The 19,926-nt window shown below is 52.0% G+C and overlaps 3 protein-coding genes across 3 annotated transcripts; all 3 read left to right on the top strand.

Moving 5' to 3' along the window:
- Positions 1-1,173: 1,173 nt before the first annotated feature.
- Positions 1,174-6,495, top strand: LOC310889568 (olfactory receptor 52B2-like). Its single transcript, XM_083817182.1, has 2 exons — positions 1,174-1,341; positions 3,026-6,495. The coding sequence occupies exon 2, from the start codon at positions 3,063-3,065 to the stop codon at positions 4,035-4,037; it is 975 nt and encodes a 324-aa protein (XP_083673308.1). The 5' UTR covers positions 1,174-1,341; positions 3,026-3,062; the 3' UTR covers positions 4,038-6,495.
- A 4,369-nt stretch (positions 6,496-10,864) lies between these two features.
- Positions 10,865-12,705, top strand: LOC310889569 (olfactory receptor 52B2-like). Its single transcript, XM_083817183.1, has one exon. It carries the CDS (start codon positions 11,608-11,610, stop codon positions 12,562-12,564), a length of 957 nt encoding a protein of 318 aa, XP_083673309.1. The 5' UTR covers positions 10,865-11,607; the 3' UTR covers positions 12,565-12,705.
- A 3,722-nt stretch (positions 12,706-16,427) lies between these two features.
- LOC310892719 (ubiquilin-1-like) lies at positions 16,428-19,912 on the top strand. Its single transcript, XM_083820874.1, has one exon. It carries the CDS (start codon positions 17,282-17,284, stop codon positions 19,049-19,051), a length of 1,770 nt encoding a protein of 589 aa, XP_083677000.1. The 5' UTR covers positions 16,428-17,281; the 3' UTR covers positions 19,052-19,912.
- The last annotated feature ends 14 nt before the right edge of the window (positions 19,913-19,926 follow it).

Here is a 19,926-nt window from a genome sequence, read left to right as displayed (position 1 = left end):
GGGCCGACCCCTCCCAGCCCTGGTGGTCCTGGAAGCCCCTGCCCAAACTGGGAATTGCTGCAGTGCTCCAGGAGCAGACCCCTCTTCCTGAGCCAACTCCGGCAGCAGCTTGGGCAGGACTAAGCGAGGCATTACTGACGGCGTGCACAGCGCCTGGAGCTTTCCGGGTGTTCTCCGGGGGGACGAGGCGCGCGGCTCATGCAGCGCGGGCTGTGGCCGGGCCGGGCAGCTTGCTGGAGGCAGGAGACCTGCGCCGTGCGACCGCTGACACACTGGAGGCAGCTCCCAGCTGCCTGCCCGCCCCGGTTACCTTTTGTTCTGAGCCCGAGACACCGCAGCAGTGAAACGGAGCACGGCATCGCTGAATGATGAATGTTTCATTGCAGCCCAAGAATTCATACTCCTTGATTTCATCCAAAAAAATACAATTACTCTGAATCATTTTGCTTTGGTTCTTGGTGGAAAGAAATAATCAGTTCATAGAGTCCTATGAGTTCAGACCCATTTTTCTGCAGCATTGATGGGTCTTTGACATGTTGTTTGCAGGCAATATCTGACTTTCAAATAATCTTTTATTATTATTTTTTTTGCATCCTTTGAACAGAGCTGTTGTTCCAGTTCCTTCTTCGCAACCATCACATTCTTTAAAAATGACTTTGCAGTAATGGTGTATTATAAATTATGCAGTCCTGGTGTTTCTGGGTTTCCAGTTGGTGCCAGTTCAGTCCAGCAGTTCAACCTGGGCACAAATCTCTGCAGCCTTTGCTGTTTTGCAATGCGATCAAGCCAGCTTGGTGCTTGCGGCCACTCTCAGGCTTTTGTAGATCATTGACCAAGGGCTGGAGCCTGAGGGAGGAACCCCTCCCACAGAGGCACGGGGCATGGGAGGCAGAGCTCAGAGCCTGTTTTGGGAGGTTTCACCAGCACAACAAGACAGCGGCTGCTCCATGGGGGACACAACATGACCTGGGCACCAGCTCCCTGGCTGCAGGCACGCGGCCGGCTCTGCTGTCAGTCTGCCATGCAGCCTGTGCCCGGGCAGGGAGAGCATGGAAACACTCGCAATGCAAATGATGGAGAAGCAGGAAATGTCTTGACTCACCTCAAGAGCGTTACCTGTGGTTAATCTTTAATGCACATGCAGTTTAAATGCCCACAAGCTGCCAGGCTGATGCTCCTGCTGCAGCTCAGGATGGGGAAGGTCTCCCTGCTGCCCCGTGCCTATTGGGGCTGAGCTCCTCGCTCGTGCTGGGGCTGCTGGGGTGAACTGCTTTGTGCTAACATCGGCACCTGGGGCACCGCATTCCTGTTTGGAAAGAACCAGAGGCAGTAAATTGGCAGGTGAGAGAAATCTGTTTCCATACCACCGGAAGGGGAGGCATAAGGGCTCGCTGGACTGCTTTGACCATATGCATTCGGGCACCAGCAGGCTTTTGGTGCCCAGGAATGTTCCCAGGTTCATTTAATTTACTATTCTAGACCTAGCCTATCTTTATCTGTCTCTGTTGAGTTATTAGCGTGTTCAGTTCTGGGGCCCCCTGCACCGGAAGGACACGGATGTATTAGAACGAGTCCAGAGGAGGCCGCAAAGATGATCAAGGGGCTGGAGCACCTCTCCTACAAAGACAGGGTGAGGAAGTTGGGGTTGTTCAGCCTGGAGAAGAGAAGGCTCTGGGGAGACCTTATAACAACCTTCTAATACCTAAAAGGAGCTACCGGAAAGCTGGGGAGGGACTTCTTGTCAGGGAGCGTAGTGATACGACAAGGGGGATTAGCTTTAAATAAAACTAAAAAAGGGTAGGTTTAGATTAGATATAAGGAAGAAACTCTTTGCCATGAGAGTGGTGAGGCAGTGGCACAGGTTGCCCAGAGAAGCTGTGGAAGCCCCATCCCTGGAGGTGCTCAAGGCCAGGTTGGATGAGGCTTTGAGCAACCTGACCTAGTGGGAGGTGTCCCTGCTCATGGCAGGGGGGTTGGAATTAGATGATCTTTAAGGTCCCTTCCAACCCAAACCATTCTGTGATTCTACGTGACTTTAGTAATGGAAGAAGTATTTGGATAAATATTCATGATGTGCTGGAGGTCTCTATACTGACTGATGCTTTCATTGGACTTCTGGCTCATAGAGGACAACTTCCCTTCTTCATGGAAATGCTGAGAAACACCAACATGTCATGCACTCAGATACCCACAGTTGGAATAAAAACAAAACGAACTGCAAGTGTGTCTGAAGATGGAAGGTTTAGCTTTGGTCCAAATCAAATCAGTTTTCATAGAACCTTAATGATCATCTAGTTCCAACCTGCCTGCCATGGGCAGGGATGACACCCAATAGATGAGGTTGTCCAGTGCCTCGTCTGCTGTTTTTGGCTCTGTAATCCCCGTGGGATGAGCAGGAGGCACTCTTGTTAAAAAAACAAAGCACTTTGCATCATTTGCAAATAGACAAACATGCTTCTACGGGTGGAAATTAGGGGAGAAACAAGTCCGGCAGAAGTTCGAGGGGCATGTCATGTTGTATGTCAGTCACACCCAAGACACCTAGCCATGTTGGAGCTAGTACAGTTTTTATGCCAGTTTTAACAGTTTCTACAAGGAGTTCTCAGAAATGAACTGGTCACTGATCTGAACAGATCAAGACACTATTATTTTACAAACAAAGCTGAACATAGCCCACTGGCTGTGACTAGGCAAATAATGGTGACTTTACAAGCCTTTTTGTGATAGCGCATAAAGTAGAGATAGATAGGACCTGACCTGTTGCACGGTGCAAGAGGAGGGACAGAGATGTTTTTCTTGCAGACACAGTTCATCAGGGTTGATGGGGAATAACGAATAAATCCATCCATACAGCGAAATGCACCAAGTGAGGCCCTGGCATCATGAACGGCTCAGTTGCAATTAGGACATTGCATGCACTGGTTTTATCATGTCTGGATGTGGGCATGGGCTGGCCTGCAGCATGTTGCTGGCTTGCCAGCAACACCTGGCTTGCCAGGCATTTATCCTGTTGTCTTTCTCATAGATAGCAGAATCATACTGACAGTGGGCACAGCAGCACCATGTATGAGCTCAACGAAAGCAGCTTTGATCCCATCACCTTCGTCCTGACAGGCATCCCAGGCATGGAGGAGTCCCACATCTGGATCTCTGTCCCCTTCTGTCTGATGTACATCACTGCAGTGTTCAGTAACTCTGTCCTCCTCTTCATCATCATCACGGAGAGGAGCCTCCATGAGCCCATGTACCTATTCCTCGCGATGCTGGCTGTTTCTGACCTCATGCTTTCGACCACGACAGTGCCCAAGATGCTGGCAATCTTCTGGTTCAGTGCCAGAGAAATTTCATTTGATGCCTGCATTACTCAGATGTTCTTCACTCACTTCAGCTTCATTGTGGAGTCTTCTGTCCTGCTGGCTATGGCATTCGACCGCTATGTTGCTGTCTGCGACCCCCTGCGGTACTCAACCACGTTAACGCCCTCAGTGATTGGGAAGATAGCAGTGACTGCCGTGGTCCGGGGCTTCTGCATCATGTTCCCACCCATCTTCCTGCTGAAGCGGCTGCCCTACTGCGGGCACAACATCATGCCCCACACCTACTGCGAGCACATGGGCATCGCCCGCCTGGCCTGCGCCGACATAAGAGCCAACGTCTGGTACGGGCTGACGACGGCGCTTCTCTCCTCCGGCCTGGATGTCGTGCTCATTGCTGTCTCGTACGTGCTCATCCTCAGGGCTATCTTCCGGCTGCCATCCCCAGAGGCCCGTCTCAAAACCCTGAGCACCTGCGGCTCCCACCTCTGCGTGATCCTCATGTTCTACATGCCCGCCTTCTTCTCCTTCCTCACGCACCGCTTCGGCCACCACATCCCGGGTCACGTTCACATCCTCCTGGCCAACCTCTACGTGGTGGTCCCACCAATGCTCAACCCCATCGTGTACGGGGTGAGGACGCGGCCGATCCGGGAGCGCGTGGTCCGCCTCCTCTGCCCCGCTGGGCAGTGCCCCTGCCCCAGCAGCGGGGGCCACTGCTGAGCATGGCAGAGGGAAGGGGGATGCAGGATGGGGTCTGGACTGCAGGGCCAGGAGCTCTTCTCACCCTGGAGGAACAGACTTGCCTAAGAGGTTCTGGAGAAGCTGAGGGTGATGGGGTTTCTGGAAACACGAGCTTGGCTCATCAGCCTGTTCATTGCTGTTGGTTTCTCCTAAAGATGCTGCCCCTGAGTGCTCCATCTGGCAGAGACTGGGGCAAACAGGTCAGGTGAGGAGCATCAAGACTCGTGCTTGCTCATTTACCGTTGCCTTATTTTGTTTGCTGTCCTACAGCTTCATTTCTGTTTGCTCCTTCACTTGTTAGTGCCTAGACCATGAGCTGGTCATCAGAGCGGAGCCTGGTATGCCACCCACCACAGGATGGTCGCAGCGCTGCTTACCGTGGTGCAGATAACGATCTGCCCTCCTGTCCTCACAGGCACAGCTTGCGTTGCAGAGGGACCCCAGAACCTCCCACTGCTGAACGTGTTTACATGCTGAGAGCCCTGTGAGGTCTGGATGGGCTCTATTGCCCTGTGTTTAAAGGAAACATCCATTAAACCACAATGTCCAAAACTGAATTCAAGGCTTTAGTACGGACAGCAGAGGGACAATGGTCTCCCACACCCCACACATCCCATAGGAACATTTCTCTCTTTGCAAAAACGTTGCACTGCTGCAGTGCCCAGTGTGAGGTACAGCACACTTCGAGATCCTTTCCTGCCCGTACTGCTGTCTGATGACCCACCACGTTGTTGCTGTACGTTTGATTTATCCTTGAACACCAAAAGAGATTTGCTGAACTTCTTCTTGTTCCTCACATTGGTGTACCAGTTGTATCAATAATGCCTTGTTACCCAATGTCTACCTAAGGCTGTCAATAATACCTTGTTTTACCTGAAGCCAGTGGCAATCTGCCTCAATGAAAAGACACAGAGTGAGCACTAGGTATTGCTGGAGGAGCAGCAGGGCAGTTCTGCACACCTGTGTACAATCAGAGTGTAATTTCATTGTCAATCTGATCAGCAAGGAGAGCCCTTTTCCTTACCTCTTCCTTCCTCAGCAAAGACAGCAATGCAGGCTTTCAGGGCAAACTCATCTGCTGCCTCCCCTGCGGTGAATCTCATGCGTGGCAGAGTCAGAAGGAGAGGCTCTCATCCCGGTGCTGTGAGCACGGGCACTGCTGAAGGTCCCATGGGCAGAAGGGAGTGGAGGCAGCACGGCAGACCTCAGGGGGAAGCTTGCTGGAATTTCAGGTCTCCCACTGAAAGATCAGTGTGCTCTGCACCACTTCCAAGGCGGTCTTTTGTCGTGTTGTTATGAAGTGCTGGACCATGGTGACTCCGACAGCAGCAGCCACAGTTCAGCCAGGATGGGACTGGTCCTCTGTCATCCTCACAGCAGGGTCCTGGTGGCCGTGCTGGCTCAGCAGTTAAATGCCAAAACTGCCGTAACCCATTAGCATCGCTGGGATGAGGAGGAGGAGGGGCTGCACCAGAGCTTGGAGACCTTTCCTTCATGTTTTCCTTTGTGTTTTACTGGGTGGGAAGTTGAGATAAACACTTGGTTCTCCTTTCTGCATTGCACCTATTGTCTACTCCATGTCTCATACACATTACTCAGAGACAGGGGAGTCTGGGCACTTTTTAGTGCCGCTGTTGAGCTCAGGGGCTTCCTGAGTCTGGCCAGTGACAGCCTTCCTCAGCTGGGAAACTGCCAGTCTTTTAAATGCAGTAATTGGGTAATTCAGTAATGCCTGAAGGCTCACACTCTGCAGTCCAGTTCCCACAGCAGTGCTAGGATCTGGCATGCTCTGGCCCCGTGTCAGCTGTAGGACCTGAAGAAGTGTCTGGTGTACTCGTGTCAATGGACCAGACCATCCCATGTTTCTGCAGAACATCCTTTTATGCCTGAGCAAAAGGGCAGTGGGCACATGCCAAGCCCACAGCCTGACCGTGCTGCAAAGCCACTCCAGACCTGGGGAAGCTTCCCCAGAGGTGGCCGCATGCCTGGACGCCGGAGGCATCTCTCTTGGAGAGCTCACCTTATCTGTTTGCCCCACAAAATCTTGTGCCCCACACGAGGGGCCAGGAGCCAGTGGCTGAGGCTGGTCTGGCACGAGCCAGCACCCAGGGCTGAGAGCAGGAGCAGGGAAGCTCTGCAGGACCCAGCTGGCTCACGGCTGAAGGACGTAGGAGACGACAGGGCTGCAGCCACCCAAACCCTGCTCTGCTCTGGGCATCCCAGTAGCACAACTGCAGCTCCAAAAGAGAGGGAAAGAATCACAATTTCAGAATTTAAAACAAAAAAAAGTGCTTTACTCTTTCAGCATATTTCTTGTTTTCTTTGGGTATTCTCTGATTTCATCAAATTGCGGAACCCTGTGACAGGCACAACGGAAATGGAAGCGTTCACTAAGATCTGTTTGCTTAACAGTGATGATAACGGAGTTGGTTAAAAAGCTGTTTGTATTCCTGGGCTTTTTTAATGTCCTCAAAATATGTATGTGTCTCTCTTAGCAAAAGGAAAGAATATTTGCACAGAGCAGCCCACATGATTTCTAATAGGAGACAGAGCTGTCTCAAAGGCAATGTGTCAGGAGAGCAAGCTGGTATAGGCAGAACATGAATACATTTGGGCTGAAATGAGATGCTTTAGGGTCTTTGGGGCAGTCGCAGGTGTTACAGCAGACTGGAGGCTGTGGTGAGGTGCTGGAAAGCTCGTGACAGCAAGAGACTTATTTGCTGAATCAGGGGTTTCCTCCAGCTCTGCTTTCCTACCCAGAAACAAGAACTGGTTGACAAAGCAGCCCTCTGCTGCTGTTTTCTCCTGAAAGCTTTCTAACCAGCTCGAGTAGCAGTTATCTGCCACCCAAATTTGTCAATACTAAAAGACAATTCTGCACCATGGTATCTTGGTTACATGGTCCAACTCATGTGGTTATTTCTGCTGCCTTCTTCACTGCTTCCCTTTTCTTGCCTTCCCTCATTGAGGAACTTAAGCACACGCTAAGCACAACAAATGTACATGCTAAGCACAATAAGTGTGCATGCTCAAAGCACACCAGGCAGTGGTGCTGTGAAGGGCCCCTTTATAAATGTCCAGGAGGAGCCTCATGCCAACACCAACAGCCTGGAGTTAGGGAGGAGGTGGCACTGCCTTGGGCAGGTGCTGCACAGGTGAGACACAAAGCAATAGACTTGCTTCAAAGAGCTTCCAAACCAAGTATGAATAACAGAAAATACATAGGGATCAACAGCAGGCAACTGCTGGCCCACGTGCTGGGTCTTGGCACCCCAGTGACCAGAACATCACTGATCTCAGGACCCGCTGACACTTGGACCGCTCCAGCGCGTGGTCCTGCAGCGCTCAGGGAAACCCCTCAGGGGCAGGCATTCCTGCAGGTACCCGCATTTTCACCTGGATTTAGTAGTCAGCTAGGTAGGGATGGGCTTTGTGTATACCAGGTGAATTCATTCCTTGTACCCTTCTGCTTCTCTGGCTTTCCAGGAACAGCTTAATACAAGTGAGGACCCAGTTTGAAGCTCCCAGCCCTGGCACTGCTCTGCTCCCTGGATGGATGTGGTGGCTGGGTCAGGGAGCAGCCTGCATGGGAAAATGTCCCTGAGTCAATGAATCACCAGCTCAGCAATTAATGTCCAAAGGGCATGCATAATGGGATATTAGCCCGTTGATCAGGAAGATTTATATTACTAACATGGTTAAAATGTTAGCTTAATAACTCACAGGAACTGTGAAGCCAGAACTTCTGCACTTTGAATTTAATTTCTCTCAACAGACCTATTTTTTGTTGTTGTTGTTGTTTTGTTTTGTTTTTTAGCTCAGTTGATGTGGGCTGTTTGTAGGCATGTTGGGACTGCAGGGACCCTTTCCTGGGGAGGAGGAAGTGATTTTGGCTGAAGTTGTTTGTAGTTGTAGCATACGTAAAATGTAAATGAAATCTCAAAAAGTTTGGGACATAAGAGGAAGTCAATGGAGTCACTAGAAGAGACAGTCCCCAGTGAGTGTGTGGGCAGGCTTACCAGGCTTCCATGCTCAGGGGACTCAAGCACGGGCCCGAACTGAGACCAGGCTTCAGGTCTGTGCTGAGTCAAGCCCTAAGCATACGCTATTATTGCGAATGCTCTTCAGCTGCATTTGAGTGCTTCACGGAACGGAGGCCGAGATAAGCACGGCATTCAGCGTGAACAAAGCCTTGAGTGTTCTCTGTTTAAGTACCACATTTCCATTCCTTTTGCTGCCGTCTACAATGGTGCTTTATTAATTGTTCTTCATCTGCAGATCGCTGTGGGTAATAAATTAGGGTGGCAAAGCTTAACGGTTTTACTGCATCTCACCTCCATCATCATTATGATTAGCAAATGTTAATTAATAAAAATCCCCAGTACACTCCATAACTGGCAGGCAGTACACAGCACATCCTCGTAAGCTGTCCTGCCTTCACTGGTTTGCTCTGATGTATGGGAAGTCCCTGCTGGTCCCCAGGGGTCCCGGGCAGCGCGAGGCGGCTCTTCCTCTGACCCCAGTGCCCAGTCTGCCCAGGGTCTCTCTGCAGGTTTCTGGAGCAGAAACATCAGTCCAGTAAGTCCATTGCTCTCCTTGGAAATGAGGAAACATTGGAAATGAGGACAAAATCAGCTAAAAAAGCTTGCAGCAGCAATGTTTGCTGATCTCCACCTCTGAGCTCCCAAATTCTCCGTTGTGTGCCACAAAAAGCTGAAACAGGACCTGCTCACCTGAAGCACGTTCAGCCCAGGTGTGGCAATGACTTCCAAACTCACACGTGACGGACAGGACCTGGTTTGCCCCTGCTGGCACCTCTATGGCCACTGAGGTCTCAGCCTGACCTCGGTGCCAGGGAAGGTGATGGAACAGGTCATCTTGAGTGGAATCGCACAGCATGTGTGGGACAGCCAGGGGATCAGGCCCAGTCAGCATGGGTTCCTGCAGGGCAAGTCCTGCTCAACAAACCTCATCTCCTTCTATGACCGGGTGACCCGCCTGGTGGATGAGGGAAAGGCTGTTGATGTAGTCTACCTAGACTTCAGCAAGGCCGTTGGCACGGTCTCCCACAGTATTCTGGAGAAGCTGGCAGCCCATGGCATGGACAGGTACACTCCTTGCTGGGTTAAAAACTGGCTGGGCGGCTGGGCCCAGAGAGTAGTGGTGAACGGAGTGAAATCCAGCTGGCAACCAGTCACCGGTGGTGTTCCCCAGGGGTCGGTGTTGGGGTCCATCCTCTTTAATATCTTTATTGATGATTTGGATGAGGGAATTGAGTGCACCCTCAGTAAGTCTGCAGATGACACCGAGTTGGGGGGAAGTGTCGATCTGCCGGAGGGTAGGAAGGCCCTGCAGAAGGACCTGGACAAGTTGGGTCAATGGGCAGAGGCCAAGGGATGAGGTTCAGCATGGCTCAGTGCTGGGTCCTGCACTTTGGCCACAACAACCCCATTCAGCGCTACAGGCTTGGGGCAGAGTGGCTGGAAAGCTGTGCAGAGGAAAAGGATCTGGGGGTGTTGATTAATGCTTGCCTGAACACGAGCCAGCAGTGTGCTCAGGTGGCCAAGAAGGCCAACGGCATCATGGCTTGTGTCAGGAGTAGTGCAGCCAGCAGGAGCAGGGAGGTGCTCGTCCCCCTGGGCTCTGCTCTGGTGAGGCCGCACCTCGAGTGCCGGGTTCAGCTTTGGGCCCCTCGCTACCAGAAGGACATCGAGGCCCTGGAGCGTGTCCAGAGAAGGGCTCCGAAGGTGGGGAAGGGCCTGGGACACAAGTCCTGTGAGGAGCGGCTGAGGGACCTGGGGGGGTTTGGGCTGGAGAAGAGGAGGCTCAGGGCAGACCTTATTGCTCTCTGCAACTGCCTGAAAGGAAGGGGTGGGGAGCTGGGGGTCGGCCTCTGCTCACAGGTAACCGGTGACAGGACCAGAGGGAACGGCCTCAAGTTGTGCCAGGGGAGGTTCGGGTTGGAAATGAGGAGACATTTCTTCTCAGCAAGAGCGGTCAGGCACAGGGACGGGTTGCCCAGGGAGGTGGTGGGGTCACCGTCCCTGGGGGTGTTCAAGGAAAGGCTGGACGTGGTGCTTAGGTTTAGTGGGTGATACTGGTGGTTGGGGGACAGTTGGACCAACCATAATGATTCTATGTTTCTATGATCCTATGGCCCTGGGAAGCCTTCAGGAGCCAGGAGAAGGCAGTGATTTTGCACAAGCTGTCATATTTGGGGGGAGGGGGAGGGGGGGTGATGCTTCAGCTGATTCACCAAGGCTGCTCTGGGGACAACCCAGAGGTCTTCAGGGCTCGTGCAGTCCCCACACAATTAGCACTACCTGGGGACAACAATCTGGTGACAACCACAGTGCTCTTGGGATGGAGCTAGGAGTACAACTGTCAGTGCTGGACACAGTATAACCACTGCAGGACAGCGTGGGGTCTGACTGGTGACCACCCAATACCTGAAGAGCACTGGCTCAGAGCTACTGCAGAAGTTCACCTGTAAATTTTCCATATCTTCTAAAATAGCCGTCCCCAGTGCCAGGCGGTTCAGAAGGTATCACTCTTTGTTCATAGTGCTGGCTCAACAGCACGCTGCAAACCAACAGCAGCTCAGAGCCCTAGTTTGTGCTCTGTGGGCATAAGACAGGAGGCGGAAGCCCCTGACACACAGCTCCTTACTCCTCGGGGCACTTTAAAGTCCCTTCAGACCCTCGACACTTTGATAACAATAATGCCCTGCTGCGTGTGGCTTTTAATTGCATCTTTGTTTATCTGATGAGGATTTCTCCAGATACCTGGCTGAGCAGACACTGCGGTCTGGGGATCCTTCATGAAACAAAGCATTTGGGATGGAAAGGGCTCTCCCCTGCCTTTCATGTGCCTTGCGTGCAGAGGAGCGAGCTCATGCCATTACAGAATTACGGACAGAGCTTTCGTACGGGCAGCCAGGAAGGACAAGACTGAACCAGGCTCCTTGTGTCCTGATTTCATCGGTAGCTTCCAAGCCACTCTGACTCCCTGAAGCTGGGTGCTCTTCAAACAGGATCCCTGAGCAGGATGGACACTGCACATGCCTCATTTGTGGCAGTCATAGGAGAGTAGGGAATTCTCCTAAAAATATTTCCAACCCTGAAGATTTTTCAGTTACAACATAAACTATGATCCTATCCAAAAATGTCTCCCAGAGAGGCATCCCTGTGACTGATGACTCAGGAGCACATCTTCTGCATATTTTGCTCTAGTTCCCAGCAGCTGCAGGCAGTTGGAGGCAGAAGATTCTCCTAACTTCAAAGACTCAAAGACCAGAAATGAGGCTGCCAAGCTCCAGTGAGGGGACTTGAATAATGGAGGGAAACCCTGATGGCCCAAACTGCCCAGTATTTAGCACTTCTGGACAAAATATGGTTCATAAGGTAAGTGTCTGAACCTTGAGCAGTGATACTCACGAGCTCAGCTCCTGTTTGTATCCTGGGCACTGTTTAGCTGCTCTCAGAGCCTTTCTTCCTATAATTACACAGCAACAGCAAGCAAGAAAAAACTTGAAGCATTGCATTGAGTCATGCTGGTGACGAACCTGTCAGGGTCTCACCCTGCATTCTTCATCTTGGTGGGGATACCCGGGATGGAGAAGTCTCACACCTGGATCTCCATCCTGGTCTGCTTGATGTACACCGCTGCCCTCCTTGGGAACACTGTCCTGCTGGTCACCATCGTGAAGGAGCACAGCCTCCACCAGCCCATGTACATTTTCCTGTGCATGTTGGCAGTGTGCGACCTGCTGTTGTCCACTGCCACCGTACCCAAAACCCTCGGTGTCCTCTGGTCTCTCTCCACCCATATCTCCTTCAATGGCTGCCTGGCACAGATGTTCTCCGTCTATTTTGTTTTTGTGGCGGAGTCGGCCGTCTTGCTGGCGATGGCCTTTGATCGCTACATCGCCATCTGCGACCCGCTGCGGTACTCGGCCATCCTGACTCGCTCTGTTGTGGTGAAGGTCGGTGTGGCGGCTTTGGCCAGGAGCTTCTGCATCATGTTCCCTGCCATCTTCCTCCTCAAGCGGCTGCCCTACTGTGGGCACAGCATCATGCCGCACACTTACTGTGAGCACATCGGCGTGGCCCGCCTGGCCTGCGCCGACATCTCCATCAACATCTGGTACGGGGTGGCCGCAGGCTTCCTCTCGGCCGGCTTGGACGTGGTCTCCATCGCCGTGTCCTACACGCTGATCCTCAGGTCCCTCTGGGGGCTGCCTTCCTCACGTGCCTCCCCCAAGGCCCTGCACACCTGCGGCTCCCACCTCTGCGTCATTGCCATGTTTTACATGCCGGCCTTCTTCTCCTTCCTAGTGCACCGCTTCGGCCACCAGGTCCCTCGACATGTCCTCATCTTGCTGGCCAACCTCTACGTGGTGGTGCCGCCCATGCTCAACCCCATCGTGTATGGGGTGAGGACGCGGCCGATCCGGGAGCGCGTGGCTCACCTCCTCAGCCTGGGGGTCTCGGGCAGGGGGGCGTAGCTGTTCACTGGCACCTCCAGCAACACCTCCAGAGCTCCTCACGCTGTGTAGTATCACGGTGCACTTCGCAAGGCAGGCTCTGCCTGTCAGTATTTTCATTTACATTTTCAGCTGCATTTATCCCGTCCATGGCCTTTGGGAGCTGGGGTCAGGTCCAGGTGACTTGTGGGCAGGCAGCCCAGAGGGGCTGGTGGAGGAGCCACCAGGCCTGCAAGGCTTCCTCAGTTCATGCCAGGCTCAGAAAAACAGAAGAAAAGCAACTCCTTCTGCCATGTTCCAGTACTAAAAAGGAGAAATGGGATGATCAGAGGAATTTGACACTGCTCAGTTTGACATCAGCTCCAAATAAAGTAATGGAAAAGTGAATATGAGACTTAATCAATAAAGCGCGAAAAGGCAAGAACGCAATCAGTGGCAATCAGTACTTATTTCTGATGCTTAGTTTCCATAGAATCATGTCATTTCATTTTCCAATGACTTCCGTATTTGCGTGATAAAGTTACCCGAGGGCTGAATAACATAGTATTTTTTTTTTCCCCACAACATTCAGATAAATAAGTCATTGTAACAAACAGATAGTCAAAGAAACAAATGATATGCCTACTTATAAATAAAGAAGTTGTTAATGGAGTTTGGCTAACTGCAGAGTCTTGATGCAGTGATAGTTCCCCACTGAGAGCTTGTTTTCCATATATTTCTGGGGAGATTCAGCAGAGATTGGACACCAGGTCTGACACTACGTATGATTTTTATCAGTTGTGTAAAAACAAGTATAAAATCATTGCTAATGAGGTTTTTAGATGATGCAAAGACCAACATGGCCATACTGTTGACAAAGGACAGGCTGTTACACGGCCAAGTCAATAGAGGTGGATGCAAAGTCATGCTCAGGAGGTGCAGAGAAGGGGCTGCAGCCCCTTCCCCTCTGGGGAAACGCAGGGGGCTGAGGGAAGGAGCACTTTGGTGGGGGCTCTTTGGGTGATGCTTGGCCGACAGGCCAAGTCCCAGGGTGTTCCCACAGCCGTGCAGGGGCGCTGGTGGCGATGAAGGTCTGTGTTCCTCTCAGCCTGCTCTCACATCCTTCTGCCAGTCCCCAGCAGCACATTTCTGAAAACTGTTGGGAGGCTGGGAAGGGCCATGCGTGCGTGCTGCAGCCCCCTCCTTGGGGTGGGGAGGGAACAGGGAGGCTGGAGCTGTGGAGGCTTCCCGGAGGGACCCCGCTCCTTCCCCAGCACTGCCCAGTCCCTGTGCAACAGCTGCAGAGGGGCCCTGCGATAAAGACAGGGACAAAATGAGGGGGAGAGCACTGGGAGAAAACAGCACTTTGAGCAGCTTTGCTCAGCAACAGTAACGTCTGAGAGCTGGTTCAGTGTCCCCTTGTAAGCAGGGCATCTCACAGGGTTGTGCTGAGAAAGACGAGGTGGGGTGACCCCAGCTGAGTTAAAGGCTGTGAGAAATAAACCTTCGGCCCTAGGAACTGCTGGGTGTCACAGCCAACTCCGCTGAGCCCACTGAGCAGACCCACCCATGCCCACCTGTGCCAGCCATGGTGGGTGCTCCGTGCAGGTGAGTCTGGGGGGAGACATTTCATCCCAAAATCCACAGGAGCCAAACTGCCGTCTGACCAGCGCAGGAGAGCAGCCTCAGCAATGATCAGAGGCACAGCGCTGATGGGGTGCAGTGCAGTGCAGGGCAAGGGCTGGACCCAGAGCTCTGCTCTGGTGGCTGGGGCACTGCAGGGATGCTGTCTGCACAGCACAAGCTCAGGGAAAAAAGCACTTCTGACTAGCGACATATTTACATGAATTTCCCAAAAAATCCCCATTGCTGGGCTTGGTGAAAGACAAGCAGGTGAATTCTAGCCTGGCTCACCTGCCTGTGGCTCACACGATCCCACAGGTTGCTTCAGCCTTGAGTTGGCTGCCCAGGGAGGAGCAGGTGAAGGTGGGCTGCGCACTCAGCGAGGGGCTGGAGTGGTTCGTGGTGGGAGTGGTGCTGTGGTCCTGCCTGTTGCTCTGGGGTCACGACTTGAAAGACAGCAGAGATGTCTGGAGGGGAGGGAGGCACAACAGACATATTGTGCGAGTGCTGGAGAAAACACTTGATCTGTAATGGGAGCAAAACATTAACTCCTGAAGAGATGTAGAGGCATCTTCACTGCAGAATGGCTGTCCCAGGAGAAACCATCTGATGCTGAGCATCATTGTAATGCCCTTGAGAAGGATGAATTTGAATGAGTGGAAAATGAAGCCAGACATATTCCGATTAAAAGTAAGAGCTTTATTTTGAATAGAGAGAATAATTAACTGCTGTGAGAAGCTCCTGAGAGCAACAGTCGATTTTCCAGCAGTGACTATCCCAATCGAGATAATATGCCCATGTGGAATGGAAGTTATTTGGTACAAAGCTGGGCTCCCCTGAGCACCACCAGCCCCTGCGCCAGCAGCAGCGCCGCGGGTGCCAGCGGAGGTGCCTGCAGCAGCACCGCTCACCTGCTGGGGCCAGGCTGCTGCTCGAGCACCGTCCTGGGTGGGAGCAGAGACAGCTGTGGCAGGAGGTTCCTGGAGCATGTCCCACCGGGTCACGGCATCCCCCCATGGCTACTCATCCCCACAAGGAGGATGATCCCCTTGCTGCCGTGGGGGTCCCAGCAGGCGGCACTGTCTGCGCTCTCCACCGAGGATGCGGAGCAGCAAAAAAATCAGAGGATGACAATTTTTTTCCCAGCAAACCTGGAACTCAGAAGGGCTGGCAGCAGTCTGTAACACAAAGACCTCCCAGGCTTGGTCACAGATAAGCAAGGTCTGCAGCTCCCTGTGGTGGAAGCACCAGTCGGTTCCATGGTTCATGCTGTTTGTGGGCCCTGGGGGCACCAGAAACTCTGCACAAGCTGCAAGCAGCAATTCTGGGTCAAGAAAATCCTCCCTCCTGCCCCCCCTCCGGTATGAACAATGTCTGAGGAGGAGCAACAGCTTCTAACATGCTGTAAAACCACAGGCAGTTCCTGGGACAGCCTCCAAGACCAGCAAGCTCCAGAAATTAAATTCCAGGAAGAACCAAAGCTGCTTAGGTTAAGGGCTCTCCTCAATGGGGAGGGAAATGCAAGAGTGGCTGGGAAAGTCCATCCTTCTAAGTTTCATCCCAGATTTACTTATCTCCTGATTTATTAGCGGAGAGGCACTACACAGGCACATTATTGGCATTTAGGATAAATCTGGGATGCGGATAGGAAGGAATATCCCAGCTGTGAGTCTGCCAGGTTGCTCCAGGGGGTGCAGCATGGGTGAGCTGTGTGAGCCTTTTAACATGGAGCTGTGCTGCGTGGTGGCAAATCGGAGGATATGGGTGCCAGTGGAGTGATGGAGAGAGCAAGCTGGCGCCAGTAGGGGTGTGTGTGCCAGCACAGTTTTGTCAAACAAATAATTGCAGAGGAGCTCTGTTACTGCAAGCAAGCGTGCTGGGGCTCTGGACGTGCTCTTCACCTGGCATTTTGTCCAGAAGCAGAAACCATACCGCATCCTTCAGGGAGTTACCAGGTGACATGGTTAGTGTCCTTCAGGTGTGAAACAAGCTCTACAAATGGATGACTTATTTTTTTTTTATTTTTTTAGTTAAAAAAATACTTTGTAATTTATAAAATTGATATTAACATCAAATAACCTAAAGGCTATGAAAAAAAGACTCAACGAGTGAAGCTGTTGTTCTGATATGCACCTGGATTTTCATACTGGCTCTATGAAAGTTAGTCTCTGAAGTTTGCTGGTGAAGAAATGGAGCAGCAGCCTGGGAACAGTGAGAAGTTTTTCCAAGCACCACATAAGCGGGAAATAAAGAATGGGATGAAAGGAGAAATTTACCTCCTTTTGGCTTTGTTTTGAAACAAGCATTGGCTTTCGCAGCTGAGTGAGGTGCACTTGGTGGTGGTGGTGTTTCCCGGCTGAAGAGGGGAGGATGCCCCGGGCTCGGGCTGAGGAAGGGGGGTGTGCCCTGCTCCGACAGCTGTACTCAGAGGGGCGGCTGGCATGGAGGTGGCACTGCCAGAGTCTGTGGGGGGACAGTGCTGACCCGGGTGTGCATACACAGGGCTGGCAGCAAAGCCTCGGGGGGACACAAAGGCTGGCAGGCACCAGTGTGTTCCTGAAGCAAAGCTGGTGGGAGGGGTGCTCAGCGGTCCTGGCAGCGTCACAGCAGGGCTGGTGGGGCCAGCCTGCGCCGGGCCGGTGCACTGAAGTGGTGGAAGTGGTCCTGGAGTCCCCTCAGCCCAAATTTTCCCGTGTTGCAGTCTCCCTGTGTCCCTGAGACCCCGTTGGCTGTGCATGGCAGAGGTGAGGGTGCCCAAGCTCGTCTCCAGGGGAGGTGCCCCCACCGTGCCCTGCTGGTCACTCTGACACCAGCGTGATGTCACAACACGGGGCTGGCAGCGTGGCAGGGCTGCGTGGGCAAGGGGACGGGACGAGGAAGATGGGGGGACCCCTGGGGCGCTGAGCAAGGGGAGCAGCTGTGCAACTTCTGGCTGGTATGTGCACTCTGGGCGCACTGTGGGGAGAGGTGGTCCTTGTCCCCTTGTCACTGCTCCCTCCTGGAAGCTGTCACCATAGCAGGCACCACGACCACCCCTTGTTTCAGCTGGCAGCCATTGCCCCCCATCGCTTCCCACCTTCTGCCAGTGCCTCTGCTTTCTGACAGACTGAAGCACAGCCCTGATCTCAAAGCCACCATGTCTGAAAGCAAAGGGGATAGTCAGCCTCTTGTCACCATGGATTCCTCAGATATCATCAAAGTGACTGTAAAAACCCTCAAACAGAAGGAGCAGTTTGAGGTTGCTCAGAGCAGCACCATCCAGGAGTTTAAGGAAGACATTGCCAAGCGTTTTAAAACTCCCCCTAATCTCCTGGTGCTGATATTTGCTGGAAAAGTCCTCAAAGATCAAGATACTCTGAGCCAGTACGGAGTCCACAATGGGGCCAGCATCCACCTTGTCATCAGGTCCCAAAAGAGACCACAGGAGGGCCTGCCAGATCAAGGAGCTGCAACCACCCTGATGCAGCCTCCCAGCCGCAGTAATTCCAATTTGTTCTTCTTGGAAAGCATATCTGATCTGCAAAACCCAGGCCTGAGCCATCAGAATTTGTCTGAGCTGTTGATGTCTGGCCAGGAAATAGTGGTGCGGACCATGAAAGAACTCATGTCTAGGATCCTCAGTTCAGAGCTGGATCTGAACACCATCAACAACAACACGTTTTTGCAAGGGTTCCTCCTTGGGGTGACAGGTGTAAATATCCTAGGCCTGGACTCAACAGATGTGTCGGACTTGGTGAGTAGCATTGAAGGACAAGATGTGTTTGTGCATGGCTTGATAAGCGAGGTGGCGCAGAGTGCCTTTGTGCAGAACATCCTTGCCAACGCCAGCCTTGTCAGGGACATCATCATGTCCAACCCTCAGGTGCAGCAGCTGGCTGAGCAAAATCCCGAGATTGGTCACATTCTCACCAACCCGCACACTCTAAGGGAAATATTAGAGGCCTACAGCAGCCCTGCTGTAATGCAAGAGATGGTAAGGAACCATGATCTGGCCATGAACAACCTCGAAAGCATCCCTGGTGGGTACAGTGCTCTGGAGCAGCTCTACAGGGAAATTGAGGAGCCCATCCTGGATGCTGTGCAGGCACAGATATGCAACAACTTGTTTGCTGCACCAGACAGTAACCTGGCCCTGAATGGAGCCCAGCTACCAGCCCGGACTGAAAATCGGAGGCCGTTACCCAACCCATGGGCTCTGCAGTCCAACAGAGCCAGTGATAATGTATGTGACTGCGATGGACGATTGGCAAACAGCGGCACAGATGAGAGTCTTATTGTGCTGAGTTTGGGTCCTGCAGCAGGTGTGGTGGTCTCCAACTCAGGGGAGGCCCAGAGCATGGTCCAGCAGCTAACAGGAAACGCAGAACTCATGCAAAACCTGGAGGATGCGTTAACAAACCCCAACGGTCCAGCACAAATGCTGCTGAATAGCGATCATACATCAAGAAATGAAAACTCTCCACCTCAAGATCAAAGTGCACAGCAGCTACCACCAGAGATGGAGAATGCTGAGATTTCATCCTTGCTGAGAAACCCCAGGGCGCTGCAGGCATTGCTGCAGGTCCAGCTGGGATTACAGATCCTCACCACAGAGGCACCAGATTTCATGCTGAGTTTGGGGGACTCGCACGTGGAGCTGGATCTGGAAAGCATGGACGACTCGACACAAAGCAATGAGTCTGAGGATGATGTAAGTTTGGTGTCAGAACAGGGTGAAGAAGAAGACCAGACAGAGATGGACGAGCAAGAACCACAGATCAGATATGAGAGACAAATGCAGCAGCTCCATGCCATGGGCTTCCAGGACCAACGTGCAAACTTGCAGGCTCTGATGGATGCAGAAGGTGAGATCAATGCAGCAGCTGAGATACTGGCAAAAGCACCGTCATCAAACAAGATACCGTAACAGGTTCATTCAAATGATGAACCTTGTTTGTTGATGATTGCGTTTCAGTCTCGTCGTACACTAAAGGTAGCAAGGTGCATACTAAGAAGTTGTGTGCTGTAGCATTCTTCAATCTATGAGAATTAATTCCCTCTTAGCTGCAAGGACATCTTGCATTCAGAAATGAGGTGTTCTGTGCTGTGAAACAGTGAAGGCCCTACCTGAATGCGGTGCTACCCATTTACAGATATGATAAGATAGATACAGAGTCCAGATGTGTATGCAGGTGAAAAACATGCCAGCAAAAGACATAAGGGAGGTAAAATGGTAAAATATACATTTTTTACAGGTTAGGAACCGAGCTCTGGAGATCATAGTATGGTAGAATCATTCAGGTTGGAAAAGACCTCTAAAACCATCAAGTCCAACCGTTAACCTAGCACTGCCAGGTCAACCACTAAACCATGTCCCTAAGCACCACATCTACATGTCTTTTGAAGACCTCCAGGGATGGTGACTCAAACACTTCCCTGGGAAGCCTCTTCCACAACCCGTTCAGTGAATAAATTTTTCTTAATATCCAGCCTAAAGGTCCCCTGGTGCAATTTGAGGCCATTTCCTCTTATCCTATTGCTTGCTGCTTGGGAGAAGAGACCGATCCCCACCCCACTACAACCTCCTTTGAGGTAGTTGTAGAGAGTGATAAGGTCTCCCCTGAGTCTTCTTTTCTCTAGATTAAATAACCCTACTTCCCTCAGCCATTCCTCGTAAGACTTGTTCTCTAGACCTTTCACCAGCTTTGTTGCACTAATGCTGAAGACCAGATGATAAATGAGCATGGCTCCCATATGGACTCCAAAATAAATGGTGGCACTTTGACAGCTGTTTGTTTGTTT

Source organism: Anser anser, assembly GCF_964211835.1.
Source record: "Anser anser genome assembly, chromosome: 1".
In the NCBI taxonomy this organism is placed as follows: Eukaryota; Metazoa; Chordata; class Aves; order Anseriformes; family Anatidae; genus Anser; species Anser anser.
This window is presented reverse-complemented; position numbering and strand designations above follow the sequence as displayed.

Coding starts and splice junctions, on each gene's coding strand:
- LOC310889568 (XM_083817182.1), top strand. CDS start 3,063: ATGTATGAGCTCAACGAAAGCAGCTTTGATCCCATCACCTTCGTCCTG.
- LOC310889569 (XM_083817183.1), top strand. CDS start 11,608: ATGCTGGTGACGAACCTGTCAGGGTCTCACCCTGCATTCTTCATCTTG.
- LOC310892719 (XM_083820874.1), top strand. CDS start 17,282: ATGTCTGAAAGCAAAGGGGATAGTCAGCCTCTTGTCACCATGGATTCC.